General features: G+C 35.5%; 1 protein-coding gene across 1 annotated transcript in view; it reads right to left on the bottom strand.

Annotated features, from left to right (window-relative positions):
• Positions 1 to 360: 360 nt before the first annotated feature.
• The window catches only part of ADSS2 (adenylosuccinate synthase 2), a 39,551-nt gene continuing 21,626 nt past the window's right edge, over positions 361 to 18,285 (bottom strand). Inside the window, exons 5-13 of the mRNA XM_082480608.1 lie at positions 17,026 to 17,092; positions 13,831 to 13,938; positions 13,462 to 13,543; positions 11,846 to 11,972; positions 8,873 to 9,027; positions 8,308 to 8,432; positions 7,167 to 7,264; positions 1,909 to 2,058; positions 361 to 1,150 (exon numbers count right to left, since the gene is read on the bottom strand). Coding sequence (XP_082336734.1) covers positions 1,098 to 1,150; positions 1,909 to 2,058; positions 7,167 to 7,264; positions 8,308 to 8,432; positions 8,873 to 9,027; positions 11,846 to 11,972; positions 13,462 to 13,543; positions 13,831 to 13,938; positions 17,026 to 17,092 — 965 coding nt within the window. The 3' untranslated portion in view covers positions 361 to 1,097. The remainder of the gene's footprint in view (positions 1,151 to 1,908; positions 2,059 to 7,166; positions 7,265 to 8,307; positions 8,433 to 8,872; positions 9,028 to 11,845; positions 11,973 to 13,461; positions 13,544 to 13,830; positions 13,939 to 17,025; positions 17,093 to 18,285) is intronic.

The raw sequence follows: 18,285 nt of genomic DNA, 5'->3' as shown, positions 1-18,285 counted from the left end.
TACAAATTAAAAGAATTCTAGGACACTTCCCAACACTAATAAGCCAAAATATCTTAGATGTCATGAGGTGAACACTTGCTATTTTCCCTACATCTAAAGCAAATACGTTGAATACTTAAATGTTATTTCTAAAGCATCTTCAATTTATAATTACAAAAGTGTCTGTTCTTTGCCAGTTCTCCAGAGAAAGATCTTTTATTGGCTATGTAGAAAGGAATTTAAAAGGGCATCAAAATGTTAGACTTCTTAGCAAATATAACCTCATTTAATTAGAGAAAAGGTTTGAGAACTGTTTCTTGGAAGTAGAGAAGTGCACGGTTTTTAAAATACCAGAAAAAAAATGAGTAACATTATCAAACGTTTAACTCAAAAATCAGAACAGTTCTTTAATAATCGCAAATGAACTTTTTACAATATCAATTTTCTAACTTTCTGGGCACACTTCCTGGTAACACTTGAGTGTCCTCTGTGAGTTACAAAGAGTAAGTTTTCTGTGTTACATGGCTAAAAAACCTGGACATTCTTAACGACTTGGCATCACATCTTTTTTTAAAAAACAGATCACACAATAATTTAGACAGCATTTATAGCATTATAAAATCAGAATCCCCCCTCTTTAATCACTCACAAGAGCAGCCATTAAGAATACAACAGCTTTAGGAATACAAATAATGAGGATGTAAAACTATCTGTGCAAAACTGCATTATTTTTACTGTCTAAAATTTCAGGGAAGTAACACCGCCAAAAGCAGAGAGAGGATAACAAGGACAAACAGTCATGAAAGTAATGCTACCTTAGATTTTCAAACAGGAATTACGTTATGAAGTAAATATTAGGTAAAGAAGAAAAAAAAAAAATCTGATGGCACCTTGAACGACAAATGACAAGTGTCTTGGAAACTGCAGTTGAACAAGAACTGATACAGGTTCATGTTAAGTCTCTTTCAGGAGTAGCAATTGATTCGGGGGTATCAACTCTAGCATTTCTTTCCATGCAAAAATCTATCTTTCCAACATCTTTGCTTTGCGGGCTACTAATGCATTTAAGAATGAGCAGTCTTTTGAGGAGTGTGCTTTCTTCCATGCATCTGAAATCTTTAAAACAGCTGGATCATTGATTCCCTGGATTTCCCTACTCCGATCCATTTAACTGCAGGAGAGAAAAGCAAACTTTTAATAAAATACAAAGCAAGATCAGATTGTATCTCAAGGTAAGATACAAACTTATCTTTTTAAGTGCTTAAGATCTTAAGTACCATAATCTGAAGAAAAACACAGCATATACTACTAGTACATTAAGAAACAATAACTATGTCTATTGTTCTCAAAGTAAGAATGCACTGGTAACTGAGAAAAGCAGGAACAGTCTTGAAGCTGCCATAATAAATAAATTGGTTTTCTAGATCATAGGAAAAAAACATACAAAGAAACTGTCAGAAAAGTAAAGATTTGCATCATCTCTTAAGTCCCAGCTTTAGATGGAACCACAGGATCAGCTTTATCAGGGAGCATAAGAGAAATTTGTTAGTTTAGGACCTCTTAGTGTCACATCTTTAATCACATTAATATACCACTAGTCCCAATGACTTTATAATGGCAGCAGAACTAAAGCCCTATTATAACCAATCTGAAAAACACTTTAGCAAGTTATAAAAATCTCAGTTGAACAAGAACTAAAGTATAAGCCAAAGAAAGAATGCATATTAAAACTTTTGAAAATTTTCAATTCAATAGCTATATAGATAGATAAAAAGAAGTAAACCAATAATTACAAATATCACCAGGTATATGAGAATAAGCACTGCTGCAAACTAGTTTTTAATATTTCAATATTTTGAATGTTCATTAAGGTAAAGAAAAAGAAACAAAACAAACCAAAACAACAACAAGAAAATCTGTTTTACTTACCAGGAACACCCAACTCCATTTCTATAAAGCGAACATAATTTTGTGCATTTACAGGCAGCTCATCAAAAGTCCTTGCATTTGATATGTCCGTATCCCATCCTGGGAGTGTCTCATACTGAACCTCTACTTTATTTAAGACTTCCTGGTTGGCTGAGAAGCAAACAGGAACAAAAACATTATGTCTACCAAGATTATGCATTCTCTATCTCTAAAAGCATAATTGCAAAACTTTTTATTCTTTTCTTATACAAAGAGGTTTACTCATAAGATAATATACCAGCACTGAAGGTGCTGAAGTGTCCTCTTTTGTTAATATAAGAAGAGGAAAAAAAAAAAAAAATCCAGTAACTATCACGACTTACACTTTAGGACTCAGTCACATGCATATATTTTGCTTAAACCACAATCTTTTCAGTTCAGAAAACAGTTGTTCAGGAAAAGTAATTCCCCAAAATGTTGATTTTTTTTTTTTCCTGAACAAATACCAAGATCCAACTCCCCCTTCATAAGGGAATTTGGTGATGTGAAAACAAAATTAGGCATCAGCTTGTAAGTATCAAGCAGTTAAAACATATTTTAAAATGGCACAGGAGTGTACTTTTTATTAAACATAGTTATAAGATGTAGTTTATACATAATATACTTTTGATGCCTGCAGACCCTTTGCCCCAAAACTCTCTAATGAACTTGTCAACCAGTGTGGAGTCCCACATGATGTATGAACAGCAACTGCTCCAATTACTTCTTCAAATAGAAGCGATGAGTATATTCCATTTTGTCCTTCATTTAGTAACTTGGTACAATGTTGTCCATTAACTCTGAACCCTGTGATGATTTCAAGTACTGGAAAAGATGCTAAGCACACTGTTCCAGAATTGAATCATTCCAGTAACTATCTGAACATTAGTCTTCAAATGACACTGGGCAGCAAAACAAAAGCCTTAAGCCTGAAAACGGTGAAAATACATTGACAAAAAAATACACTGGAAGGTGTCAGGCATTCTTGCAGTCCTGAAAAAGAAGGGTTCTGCCAAAGGCACTGTAACTAATGTTACGTAGGCTCCATGTCTCAGATCAAGTCACTCCTGCAAAGATAGCTAGTCAACCTGGGAAAGGGGTTTAGGTACAAGAGGCGCAGTAGAGATGTAAATACAAACCCATAGCTAATCCCCTCCAGCATGTGTGTAGCCAACAAATTCAGGCTCAGCATATTGAATAATTTGTCCTGGTGCAGGTCAATTGTAGCAATGTTGTAAGGACAGCCTTCATGAACCAAGCATTCTGAGTAAGGGTGAAAGAAGACTATGCTCTACTGACTTTAAAGCCTACAACAGTGAGGAAATGGACTATTTTTGGACTGAGGTGTTCACAGGTTAAGGCAAACGATCCTGAATCAATACTTGTTGTAATCAGGACAAACAGACAGGCGCATTAAGGATGTTGGGTTGCAGAGGCCAAGGATAAGCACTTTCTTTAATGTCATCAGCATGACAGTAGATAACTTGGGGTGTTGACTATTGTCCAGGTGATCTGTAAAATAGCATAGCTATGTTCAAAGTGCAAAACCACAAACTAATCTCTGGGCATTGCAGATGGTCTAGAATAAGATGCTAGCCTCCCTCGTTCTGAAGAGAGAAAGTGACTGAACACCTAATCTTGGAAGTCCACAGGCATTTTTACTTTGAAGGCTCTCTGATGAGGCTAGCTGGGAGAAAGCTGAAAGCACTTAGAACTGAATGGTCTAATCCTGTCTACAATCTTCCATTACTCTGTGTTACTTCCCCAAAAGAGAAGAAAAAGAAGGGATACATTTCCTGATGCTTCACATGAGTCTCTCATTTCACTCCAGCAGGTTTAATAAAAGATGATGTGTGACAAAGATACGCCATAAACTGAACTCAGTGTAGTAACAGATGTAGTCACCATCTAGATTTCTCTCAGCTCTTCCCTTAGGGGATTTATCTTTTAGGCTTTCTGGAATATTCCTTATTAACAGCTGAATTAGATAACAGAGAGAGCAGATATAACAATATCTGGTAGTCTGGCACTAAAATTTGGAGAGGGAATGATGTAATGTTACTTCCAACTCAAAAAGAATAGCTGAGATTTGGGATCTTGGCACCATTGTAAGAGAAAGATCCTCCAGCAATTTCCAGAAACTGAACATAAAACAGTCATATAGGTCAGACCAAAGGTGCATCTAGTGCAGTGCACTAGCTCTTTAACCTACAGTAGATGCCCAGGGATAGAACACAAGAGGAAAAAAAAAAAAAGCAAGCATGAAGTAAAGCTTCTCCAATTTCCTAAGGATCTGTGTTTTCAAAGTCTCCTGAGCTAGAGGTTGTGTCAGTCTGTGCTGAGATCAACTGACGCCTGAACTTGGACAGGAGACACTAGCAGGACTAGATCATGGCTTTCACATTCCTTTTAAACTGATCAGCTCACAGCTAGCAGGGACTTCTATCCTTCTTTAATAAACTCCTATGATTGAACAGAAATGGAGATACTGGCCAGCTCCATAGCAAAAGACTACAGCCTCAATGATACCAACTGAAGTCAGCTGTAAATTTGTAAGACATTTTCAGTTCTTTCTTAACAGAAGATTATGAAATGTCCACAGAAATCTAAGCTAAAAAAACCTGAGTGAGACTCGTATGGTTCTCTGATCCAGCTGGAAAAAGCAACAATATATGAAATATGGCATGTTTTTCCTGAGATGGTGGGCACTGTGTGTGCTTCTAATTTAGAGACAGTCATTTCACAAGAAGGGTAAATCACTAACATCTCCAAGAGAGTAGGAGGATGGGGAGGGGAGAGAGAAAGAAATACCCTGCCAGCGAGAGATTCCCAGACTAGATGTCTTCTAAATTAAATTCAAAATGCCAAAGTGGCAAGTTTAAAAAAAAATAAATAAATTATACAAGTGTGCAGCATGCAGAGATGTTGACATCAGGAATAATCTAATTGTCCACAAAACACAAAGTGGGAAGAAAGTTACCTTTTGTTTTTTATACCAGGGGCAGGGCTAATAAGTAACCTGCAGCATATGTGCTGAAAATGCTGCCAAATGTTGAGGAGTATAGCAAAGAGAGGCGTAGAACACAGAGGCACTGTGAGAGACAGCATCTTCCAGCTTACCAGAAGTTCAGCTCAAACTCCTTCCTGACACTTAAGGAAGACAGCATGTCAATAGCAAAGTCAACAGTTTCTACTACGTTTCTACCAGAATTCTTAATTGTTCATACAGTAAATAAAAATAGGCAGGTGAGCCACATTGTGCTGCCACGAACAAAGGTCAGCTACCTGTTATCTGGGCATATACAGGGAACAAAATCCACCCTCAGGAGTTGTAACAAGATTTTGGTCCCATCTGAGACACAATAAATGGGGGAGGGGAAGGGGAAGTAATCACTGAAGTCTTAGTACTGTAAAACATGGCCACCTGTTTATGTCAACTTTAACAATGGACTGCCAGAGAAGGTCCTCCTGGCTTGAGCACAAGACAGTCCAAATAGTCCCCAGGTTAGATCTCAGTAAATGTTTCATCTGTAGCCCTGACTAGCTCTCAATTCTCCATTACGTTCAAAGGCCACCTAAAGTACACACAAATTTCCTTAATATTTTGATAACCGTATCACAGAATCACAGAATCACAGAATTGTCAGAGTTGGAAGGGACGTCTAGAGATCATCTAGTCCAACTCCCCTGCTAAAGCAGGATTGCCTAGAGCACATTACTCAGGACTGCATCCAGGCGGGTCTTGAAAATCTCCAGAGAAGGGGACTCCACAACCTCCCTGGGCAGCCTGTGCCAGTGCTCTGTCACCCTCACCGTAAAGAACTGTTTCCGTGTATTTGAACGGAACTTCCTGTGTTCTAACTTGTGCCTATTGCCCCTCGTCCTGTCACTTGGAACCAATGAAAAGAGCCTGGCTCCATCCTCCTTCAACCCACCCTTTAGATACTTGTATGCCAGGGAATCAGGGAATACTTGAGTCTTAAAAAGGGAAAAGCATTCCCTGGTTTAGTGCAAGATGATTACTAAATTTCCTGAATAGAAGTGCATGCCATGTCATTCAGTATGCACTCAGATTGTAACTGTCACTTTGTTTGAAGACACTGGAGGGCAAATCAATTAGAGGTCCATCAGGTACATGGAGAAACAGAAGATTTTTTTATTAATTCCCTATGAACTTCCCCAACAGATATGTGCTATTTTCAAGGACTACTGGCAGATCATCACTTATTCCTTTATATATAATTACATCATCATACTACATAAATCCAGCTGTGAGTTGTATCTGGTTACTACAGTTGATCTCCTCACCCACCAAAAGTTCTCTGCTGATGATATCATATGAAAAATTGTAACCTGTGACCAGCCTCAAACCCTGAGGTAGCAATTAAAATGGAAACAAGCATCTATGCGCACATTAGAAACTCAGAAAGCCCAGTGTTTAGTACTGGTTAATGTTCTTCCTTTTTCTGGAGTACCTCTACTATGGCAAACTGAAAAACATGCATTATCCATGAAAACAATGTTTTGTGATATCTGAATACGGACATAATTTTCAGGTAAAAATGATCACTAAAGTGACCACTGTCCTCCTCAGGAGCTATAGTTTCTGTCAGGCTAAGCTGATGTATGTTGGTCCTGCATTAGAAAATAGTCTAACTTTCACCTGAATTAATTGCTCATTTCCTCCCTCACTCTTTTCGCGCTTTTCCAATGCGTAGACGTGTCAGATTTTTTGGCTGCTCTGTGAACCATTAAAAGGAACTGAACTGTTAGAAAAATAACACAAGGAGAGAAAAACCTGGCTTTTCAACTAGATCAGTTCTCCCATGTGGTTCACTGCATGCTTAAATGAAGACCTGTCCTGCTAGAAGAGGGGATGAATACAATAGTGGGAATAAGACACTGGGTTTAGAGCGTGAAATGAGCGTCCAATTTAGCTTGAAGATAATGCAGGCTGTATTAAAGGAAAAGGATAAAACAGTAACAACATTTACATTTAAGAAGCTTTGTATAGCACTTTGCTTCTTTCTAGTAGACAAATAACAGTATTTGGTACAGGAGTCCTTAGGGTGCATGTACAGGTGTCGTACAGGGTGTCTCTGGTGCATCTGCGAAGAAATTAATGGCTTGATGCTGAAGTAACACATTCCTGTTATAAATTTTACTTAAATGTGTTTGACTTTTACTTGTACCAGATTACATTTCACCAAAATCTAAAATTGTTAAACAAGCAGACTTACCAGGAAAATGAGGTATGATTTCACCGTCTAGTTTATATGCAACACCAATTTTGATTTCTGGAAATACATCCAAGATATCCAATTTGGTAAGTGCCAATCTGTAAAGAAATATTGCTGTGGTTAAACAAGTTCAACAACTCTCAACACTAATCCCATTGTAAAAATACCAAAAGAAAAACTGATTCCTGCACATTGCAATCAATTGTCTTTCCTTAGAAAAATAGTTCCTACGGCACTAATCTATTTATCTGGTGTGACTTAAAAAAAAAAAAAAAAGACAAAAACTTAAACCGTTTTTTTGTTGTGTCCTTAGATCTAGCACTATAAGAAAATGGCAAAATGCAAAGAACAGGTATTCTCCAACTAAAGTGACTAGTCTATAGCTTTAAGTGTGAGAATTTTAATCGGTGAGGATGCTGCCAAGATACTTTATGACCATTCATTTGAGAGGGCTTCATAGCATGATACCTGTTGCTGTCTGTTCCTGTCCTACAGTGCAGGCAGCAAACTAATCAAACACTGGCTCTGTAAATACCTGGCTGTTTTAAATAAAAAACACAAAGGACAAGAAAAACAGGAAAATTTAAGTAAAGCATGTATTACAGTTTGATCTACTAGAAATTTTATGCCAGTTTTGTTTCAGACACCTATTTTTCATTTTAATTAAAATCCCAAAGTCATATCCAAATTTTCTACATTTACACATACTGCTGAAGATACTGATGGTTTCCCGTCTGTCTTATTTTGAAAACAAACTAACAAAACCCCCCAGAAACTATATCCGGTTTTAAGGCCTTTGTAATGCATTTGATTTGGCTTGGGTTTGGTGGGATGGCAGGAGTTAGGGTAATTTGAAGAATCAAGTACTAAGATACATAAGTGCTTCTTGGATCATTTTAAATGAGAAATAACAATATACTACAAGTAAAGGAAAGAAATTTACAGGTATGAAAATGTCCAACATAAAAACATTTAATGCTAGGAAAAATGAGGGACAGTTCATTTATAAAATATCAAAAAAATCAACAAGTCAATATTTACAGTCCAAATGTTACTAACTAGTATATGTACAATTTGCAGTAACCTGTAGCATTTCATGATTTTATGTCAAGTTGCCAGCAAAGCTGTCAAAGTAACTCACGCTGTAAATCCATTAATCATATAGGCGTATCGGAGTAACACAAGGTCCAGCCAGCCACATCTTCTCTTTCTACCAGTGGTAACACCAAACTCTTTACCTCTTGTTTGTAGCAATTCTCCGATTTCCTAACAAAGAGTAATAGTATTACATGGGCCTTTTTTTTTTTTTTTTTTTTTTTTTTTAAATTTGCAATACTTGATGCAGGTGTATACTTAACAACACTTTACAATAGTGTAAATTACCATAAAAGTTCTTGCCCCAAAGTTGTCCAAAGTTATCCATTGGGATGAAAACAGAAATACAAAATGCTATTTTTAATTCAAGAGAGTGCTATTTCAGCAAATCTCTCAAAATCTGTTCCCGCTCTCGCCTTCTATTCCATAGGAAGGTCTGAGAAACTATCAGATTTGTCAGTTCTGTAAGCTCAGTCAAGAATCTGAAGAATGAGACATCCAAACACACTGTCTCTACTTGCATTCAACCAGTAACACTGTTTTAACATAAGACAGACACACCAAGTTATGTCACCCAGTTACAAGTCACATCTAGGGCTGATAATACTCACATTATCTTGTTCTGTAGGAAAGGCACCAATTCCAACTCTCGTTGTATATGCTTTCACAACTCCGTACACCTCCCCAACATTCTGTGGTGGCATACCCAGACCTGTACACACACCTCCAACTGTGCAGTTTGATGAAGTCACAAAAGGGTATGTGCCTATTAAAAAAAAATTGATTTAAAAAAACTTATTAAAACATTAGTTTTAAACTATTAAAAAAAAATAATAAATGTAACCTGGTGAGGAATAGTACTTGCATTGCACTTACCTAGGTTTTACAACACTAAAAACCAAAACAAAACATACAATAAATGTATTTTGCAATCAAGAACGTATTTAATGAGCTCTTAGCTTTGTATGTACGTTTTCTGATCCTTCTTTAGTGAAAAAGGTAGAAATCTTACCACTTCAACTAGTACAGAGGCAAAAGTTGACTATGTAACAACTCTGAACGATCACACAAGTCAAAAATTAGAATAAGACACTGGAAATCCACGCCTTGCTATCTTATACAAAATATACTCACGAATAGAACAATGGGAAAATTTGAAGGGACACTATTAAGAAAATGGTATTAAAAGGTTATAAAATACAGGTTTACCAGTATTCATTTGGGGAGAAAAAAATAAAATACAAGCTCTAGAAACTGGTCAGCACATTATAATGGTAAGAAATTGCAAAGAAATGTAGAATTCTGGAAAAAACAATTTTGCTTACACAATCAAATGGCAAAAAATATTTTACAATTAAAGAAAACAAAAAAGAGAAAGATTCCTGGAATATAGTCTAGTTCATTAATGCCAAGGTTGTCTCTAGTTAAATATTCAGGCCTCATTTAAAAAGCTGCCTGGACAGCAAAGACAAAAAGAGTTAGAAGTTAAACATCTCAAAATCCTTAGGTTTAAACTTTTTTCTTTTATTTATTTTTTTTAAGTAATGGAACAGGAAACAGAGCATACCAGTCCTTAGTTGATTTGAATTGTGAATAAGTGCTTCAGCCACACAGTAACTATATATAAGCGAGAGACTTCTACCTCATGCTTTATTTTTCTTTTGGTATAAGAGTCAGAGATGGGTAAGAGAGGCATAGCCAAGACAAATGGAACTGAAAGCAATACAGACAACTTTAAAAAGTCTAAATCCCTCAGAGACTGTTCAGTGAGGTTTTGCAGACTGGCTTCTGGTATCTCTGTCTTCTGCTTAACTCAAATCTCTCAAGAGAAAGACAGAGGTTTACAAGTGATATGCAACAGCAGTTTGTGAGCAGTAATTAGTCTTCATCTTTCTTAGGACACAGTAGTTGAGCTTGTCTTTACTGACAGGTAAATATAGCTAGTGGATATCACAAACAGAGTCAATGAGATCATTCTTACTCATTTTCAGCTTCCAGCCTGGTACACCGACATGGGTTTATCCTCACTCAGTGTTGAAAAACACTGAAGACCACATATCTCCACTCCTACACCCCCACCCCCAGACACACACACACACGAGCTTCACTACATGCTCCAGAAAAGTGGGGTGGACAGTAAGGCTGGGGATTTACCATCTCCACTGCCAGTAGACGCACATTTGTAAAACTCACTTTGGTAATCAAGACTTCTGTGCACCAAGGCACAGAAAATAGCCTCATTCCAAATAGTCAATAATCAAATTTGGCATTGTCAAAACTTTTGACTTAGGACTTGTCTATCATTAAGTGTCCAATCCACTAGTGGAATATACCTAAGGAGAGCAGATATTCTCTCTGGGTGTGGGTCTCACAGAACAGGCAGGAAAAAAAATCTAAGTGACCCAAACAACTCTGTACGTATTATAGACATACCTGATGAGTTTTCAGAATATTTGCATTTCCTTATACGAAATCTAAAATCCTCATTACTTACAAAAAACAACCCCCCTAGAGTTTTCCATAAATATCTCAGTTTTGCATCAAATATTTCCCTGTGACAAGCATATATGAAGACTTCTTTCCTCTTTTTTTTTTGACTTGTTAAAAAAAGAAGTTTCTTCCAATATTCAGATTATCATGGAAAAACTTGGTGCTTACACTTATAGTGACTAGTCTTAGACATATCCTTCTCTTAAAGGAAGACTTTCAAACTCTGTATGTTTGAAAATGCCCAGTATCAGAACTCCTATCAGTTGAAAGCAGAGTGCATGCCAATTTTGTATTTGTTTGACAGCAGTTCTTAAAGGCTTCAATTTCAGACTTAAACATCTTTCCAACAACAAAATGATGCAGTTACAAGGCTAGTGAGACTGAAGAAAAACATGACAAAATGCAGGAGCCAATCGTACAGGCTGCTTATGCCTATACAGAGGTATAATAACTTATCTGTCCTTACAATATAATGATAACAAACATAATAAACTTGTGTAAAAAATCTGCTTCTATCAACAAGCTTCTCATTTTATTAGAAAAATTACAGTGTTTTAAGAAAAACTGCACCATTTATAATTTCAAATTGGTTGGGATAATCTTTTCACTCTTGCCTCATTGACAATCCAGAGCCACAACATCTTTCCATACATCATGAAACAGTGGAAAACTAAGTGTTATATAAAGGGTTTAAAAAAAATATGCAAGTTGATTCTTCAAAAGTTAACAAGTATTTTCCATATACACTTAGCCTCTCAAAACTCTAATTTTTTGATTCTGAAGTGTTTTCCATAGATGTATGAAATAATTCAGTTATATATGAAATTTATAGACACTGCAGTAATAGCTACACTCTAAGAAAAGTCACCTGATCTTTACTGTCACTCAAATAATTAATCTAAAGCTTTTTGAAAGAATTTAATTAAAAACTTATATCCCCCTCTAATTATTTGCTAGCAATAGAGAGTACTTTTTTCCAAAATACAAAACACTTATGCCATAAGAACAGCCAGGCACGAAAGAGTTTATATTTAGTGTTCTCCTTTCATAACATAAGTATATAGCAATGTGTGTCTCAAAAAGGTTATACCTACCAAAATCTATGTCCAGCAGTGCTGCATTCGCACCTTCTACTAAGATCTTCTTTGGTGGTCCGTGTAAAGCTTCATACATGAAATAAACACCATCCTTTACCATTGGTTTTATTTTTTCCATGCATCCCTGAATAATACAAAAGACTATTGTATAGCATAATTTCATTATGATAAAGCCAGCCAGAGTACAAGTGCTATTTCTCCCTCGTAAAAATGCTCTTATTCCTTTCGAAAAGGAAAAGCAAACATAAAGAAATGCCAAGTATACCATAATGTGTGAACAGGGGAAGGAAGAACATTACACTCAGATTTACAGATTTACAAAATAAACATGTATGCTCTTCCTATGAGGAAAGAAAGAAAAAAGGAAAAAAAAGGAAAAAAAATGAGAAATGAGAAAAAAAAAATCCAAACTTTTGAAACGCTTTAGAAATATTCAAGCTTGAGTATAATCACAATACTTTACTGTGTTTGGTATTTAATTTCCCACTGTTTAAAGTTTCTCCCCCAAAACCAGCATGTGGGGAGTTCCACTTCTGGCCATCTGAAGCTAACAAATGCACACAATTGTAAAGCAGCATTAATTTGTGATATATATAGGTAAGTTTGTAAGTAAAAATAGAAAGTTATTTAGTGGAATTAAGGGTCAAGTGCCTGAATGCCACTGAGTAGCTAGATGTAAGAAGCCAGTAATGTTCTGATTAACACTTGGTACACAGCATTTTTCCCCATTAGAACACATGGAAGTTCTCATTCTAATTATTCACTTCACATGAAATATAGCACTTTGTATTTCAGAATTTAATCAAGTGCATTAGCTAAAACAAAAATTAAGTGCAAGTAATTTTCCTCAAGCTACAAATACATGTTTCCACCCTAACGATGAGTTTCAGATATTCTGTAACCCTAATGTGTATTGAGTAAATTATAAAGCATTATAAAACACTCAACTGTAGCTGATTTTTAGGTCTACATATTTATAAAAATACTACAACTCAACATGTGTAATAGATATTATTAAAAGTAAGACAAACAGAAGTGCTAAGAACTCCCATATACTCCATTCTAGTGCTGGTGAACTGGATTCAGTGGCAACTGAAGGAGGATGATTTCTTTGGCCTGATTTTCTGAAAAAAATAAACATGTAACTGTGCACCCCCTCCCCTGTTCCACACAAACTTCAATGGTTTTAAACAATTTGCCAAATTTGGTTGAAGTTTTCTAAGGGGTAAAAAAAATAAAATAAATTCATACAGTTAAGTTTCTATAAAATGCATGAACAAAAAGGCTGGGTAAGGGTAAGACACCTGACTTTTTTTTTTTTTTTTTTTTTTTTTTTCAAATAAGAACTTGGGAACTTGGCACACCACAAAAATCGTACTATTAGGCATAAGAGAATTAATACTAGTGAGAAATCTCACAACTGTCCCAATTGCAGGGAAAGCATCAAATCAGAATTCACAATTAACCACAAGACTAGTCTGCCGGCAATCAGGCTTCATTAGTTCTGCTGCTATCAACTTATATTTCTCTATGTTGTTAGACAGTATTTTTGATTTACATATCAGTAACTACACACAGTGATTTTATCATTTAACTGACCGAAGCAGGCTTACCTTGAGCTTTTTCAGTTCCCCTTCAATATCTATCTCTAAGGTAGGATATATCGCTTTGTACTGATTGGCTAACACTTTGAACCTGGAAGGCAAAAATGCTTCACTAAGGTTTTTGTTTGTTTTCCTCCTCACACCCCCACCAACCTTAGGTTTTACTGGCTACATATCTGCATTTATTTGGTGATTAAACAATTTCAAACAATAGTATATTTGAATAATTATAAATAGATAATTTAATAACGTTTCTTCATATTTTAAAGTAAGTTTTAATTTAAAAAGTAACAGCAACCAGATGTAATTGCTTACACAGGGTACTACCCAGAAGCTGAAAACCATGCTTACAACTGTGCATTAAAATACAGGAATTACCTCTCAGAAAATTCATCAAAGTCAGAAACAAGATCGCACATTCTGAGTCCACTTCGAGCTGCTTTTGAAGAATATACTGGACCAATTCCTTTTTTGGTAGTTCCCAAACTTTGAAAAGATAATAACAGGAGTTATTATTGATATAAAACTAAGGTGTTTTTTCTTAGAGCAAATACATCCTTAGCATAAAATTAAATGCTCTTAACCGTGAGCATTTAGAATCTTGTTTTAAGCATTTAAAACACGAGATGCTTTTAGTATGCAACTTAGTTTCAGAATATCACTGTTTATAGAATAAACATTAATCTACATACTTCTGGTTTTAAACCAGTAACTACGCATAGTTTAGTGAACTCATATATTTATTTGTACATAATTCCCAACTTTTATACTTAGGGAACTGAGTGCCAAGATGACATCCTCTACTACTATGAACTGAAACTAACTAACCACCTTCCTAAAAAAGTGTCCTGAAGGCTTGAAGAAAATCCTGCATAAAGCAACAGCACAAACAGTACAGATTTCAAGTTTGTATATAACAAATACTTCATTTAATTCTAAATGCCTCAGTAGGAGCCAGGAAAATAGAAAACACTGCAGAGTATCTAAGAGTGACAACGACGCTCAAAATGCTGTAAGTTAGAAAGGGTTTCAGTGCAGCCAATTCTGAAAACCGGAATTCTTTTTCTTACCCTTACCTGCCTACTCTGCCTGAAAAGCCTTTTCCAGCTTAAGTTGGTGATATCGTAAGATAGAACTTGCTTGCACTGTACTGTCAGAGAAGTACAGCTAGTTCAGGAAGTGTCTTCTGCCAGAGTCTTGCTAAATAGCTATCAAAATGTAGCCAAACTGCACTCATCATAAGCAGATTATCAAACGTCTTCCCCATCGGTCTCAAAAGACTAAGTAACTTTTTAAGAAGTGAACAGGTTGTGCAGCATTTTCAGAAGCGTGCTGTACACTGCTTAGTTTTGCACTTAGCTTTAATTGCTTTGTGTTTGGTTTTTTCCCCCCCCCTGAGCAGACACACTAAGTCTTATCTTCTTCAATTATAAATTCTGTATATGCAGAGTGGCCCAGATTTCTTCAAACAGCCTTGAAGGTGCCGTACCATAACTCAGTTCAAGAGGGACTCCATTTCAAGTAGAAGGTACAGGTCATATCTAAACTTTAGGTTAAAGGCTACAAATTGATATTTGAGTGAACCAAAATACAGTTCATAATCAGTACATATTCATTTTAGTTAGGTCATTAGTAGTTTGGAGTAGAGTCAAAACAATAATCTTGGAAAAACACAAATCCTTCCAATTAGACTCAATACCAAGTAACCTCAGGGAGTGATACGTTTGCCTCCAGTCCAAAAAGAAAGAAATTCCAATCAATTTTGCATCACACAGTTTCATTTAACAAGACCAGGACATTGTGGCTTAAATAACTGACTCTAGCCTCCACTCAAATTCATAATTCTCCACAGACATTTTTTTAAGGAGGAGTTGGTTTCCCATTTATTTTGTTTCATTAAGACATGCCAATTCATAAAGAGTTAAGCTGTCAGAAGAGCATATTTATAGAAGTTAAAACAATTGTATAAGCATGATATACTATATTAGATTACCTTTTCTATAACCTTTCTGCAAGGGAAGCTACATGAGCCTTACTTGTGACTGTTTTTGAGCTACATTTGAACAGATAAAAGCATTCAGTTAAAATAAAAAATAATCTTACTATTTATAATGATCAACTTTGAAATTAGACACAAAAGAATTTTAATACCAAATATGCTATGCAGTCAAACCTACAGTTAGACATGGCAACAGGCTATTTTAATTCCCCACCCTGTCCCCAACAAACAGGAGACAGTATTTTGGCAATCAGTTGATGATAGCCTATTCTTAGCTAGCCTTTAGTAATTCTTCGCCACCACAGTCACTTAGCCTTAAAATTTAGGAGGAAATAGACACATTAGTACTTTCAATCTATCAGCAGTTTTAACAAGCTTGAAAACTGGATGATTGTTGCAGAATTTCAAGAACCCTAAAGAAAGAACAAATACAGTTCTTCACCTTTGAATGTAACTTTTTTTCCCCTGGGTTTCTTTAAAACAAAATAATTGGAGAAAAGTGATTATATCTTCATCGGGCTTCCCCTTACAATCTTCAACACTAACTAATAAAGTGATTCCTTCTCACAAGTAGCTGAGTGACCGACAGTGTTTTTAATTGCAAATATTGTCACATAGCAATTTTAGCTTGCACTCCATAAACATTCAAGAATAGCTGATATACACACTGACTCATTAAAAAATATATGTATATTCTTCCATACATATGTATATGTATGTTCTTCCTGTCTACTTTTTAATTCCTAAAGTAACAGGTAACAAACCAGCTGGTACAGCACAGTGGAGTGTGAAAATGACCTAGTGTAAGAACAATTGTCAAGTTATCACTCAATAGCAAGCTGTGTGAAGCAAGGTATGCCCATATCAGACACTCTTGTAAAGGTTATTGTCATGGATGATAACTTTCACAGATCTTAGTAAGGAAGACTTAATTACTTTTCGCCCACATAGACAAACTGGTATCTCAGAAGAGATTACTTTCCAGCTGTAGGCATGTCACAGTTAATTCTGCCAATTTTTCCCCACCCCCAAGAACCAGCAAGCTGCTTGTTAATCACAAGTTAGAAACATAGCAGCTAGTTTCCAAAAGTTTCAAAAGCTTCAGAAAATCAGTAGCAACATGTAGTAGACAATGTGAACATCTACATGCACTTCTGACAATGAAGCATGGTGAGATACCAAATTAGTCATATCAGAACTTTCAGTTATTTGGAGATGACAGAGGGGTCCTTCAATCTTCATAAACAGAAATATGTTTTTGCAGAAACAAATACCTCCAGTAAACAATTTAAACATTAAGAAGCAGGAACCCTTTTTATAAAGCAAATTAGCAACTAGAAACTTTTTCATAAGGCAAAATATCAAGATACAACCCTTTTATTAAGAATAGAATCTTTTGCTAGCCACTGGAAGACAAAAGTGTAAGAAATGATCCCTGCATATTCCACATTGAAGAGTTACAAGGATAATTAATGCTTTTTTAAACCCGATGACAAACTGTAACAGAAATCCAAAGTATTAAGTCATATGTATGTAGTAAATCATCCTATGTTTGACAAAATAAAACCACCTACTTCTTTCCTGCTTGTTCTTGCCTCTGTTGTTCTTGGATGCCATCAGCAGCTTGGTGGAAATCAAATACTAAGAAAATAAAAATAACTTAAGTAGAAAATTTGTGTGAAACAAATTACCATATCAGTAAGAATTTCTTCAAACTAACTCTTCCCCTGTTTATCAATGTGGAAAACAAAAATATACACACTGAAGAGAAGCAAATAAAATGACAAGAGTTTTTTGACCTTTTTTACAAGTTAATATTTTTCAAAGGGAAGAGTTCTGAGGTTTTTCGGAGACTTTTTTTTTTAAGGGTTTATTTTGTAGAATACTTGCAGACTGTGTATACACCTCCCACAAAATAATTAAGTCATTTCAGCTTTGTAGTGGCCCAAAAGAATGTACGGACAATAAACAAAGAAAACAGGCAGGTGAAAAAATTCCGGAAAACAAGTTCTAGTAAAAAAAAACATCATACTGCTGAAATTCAAGGTGGGAACTTTAAATAAACATTCTCATTCATTCTAAAGTTTTCTTATTTTTTATTTTTATATTTTAGACAACATACATTAAAATACATTGGGAATTACAAAAGCTCCCACCAATGTGTTATGTAAACAGAAGTAATCTTTCACAAGCCCTAATTTTTTTTTAAAGCATTACATATCATTAACGATAAAGATTATGCAAAGTATTCCTTGCACCAATTCTTTGTCTACCAGAAAAAGAAAACAAAACAAAAAAAGTATCTGACAAGATTTATGCCAAATACAGTTTGCAGGTTAACAGAAGCCATCTTATTTTTAAGTACTATCTCCCAAACTTAACTACTAATCTACACATTACACAGGAAAGACTGAAAACTTGCAAGAAACAGATTCATTTAATAAGTACACTAGACTCTCTAGAACGAGCGGTTTTCCTTGTTTGCCTTACCAATTTATTTTTGTGTTTATTTCCACACATCCCCATAATTTAAAGGATTAGATTATCCCCAGCACCTTGAACCTATTTTTGGTTTATCTTTTGTTACAGACTAATAATTCACAGATCATCAATACCCATTTTAGAGAAGGCATGTTTATCATGGCAACAGATCTCCAGACTGTCATCAAAACTTTCTAAACAGAAGCTGTGAATGTTCATTTACCTTAAGAGGTTGAATGATTATGAGTGACAGTCAATAAGTGGTCCTTTTTACTCAGGACCTGCTTAGCTATGAAAACTTCACAGTATTGCCACTGCAGTATAATCATCGCAGAACAGTTTTTCTAATAATC

Source organism: Vanellus vanellus (assembly GCF_965231255.1).
Source record: "Vanellus vanellus genome assembly, chromosome: 3".
Lineage (NCBI taxonomy): Eukaryota > Metazoa > Chordata > Aves > Charadriiformes > Charadriidae > Vanellus > Vanellus vanellus.
The sequence above is the reverse complement of the archived record's forward strand: the minus strand, read 5'-3'. Positions and strand labels throughout refer to the sequence as shown.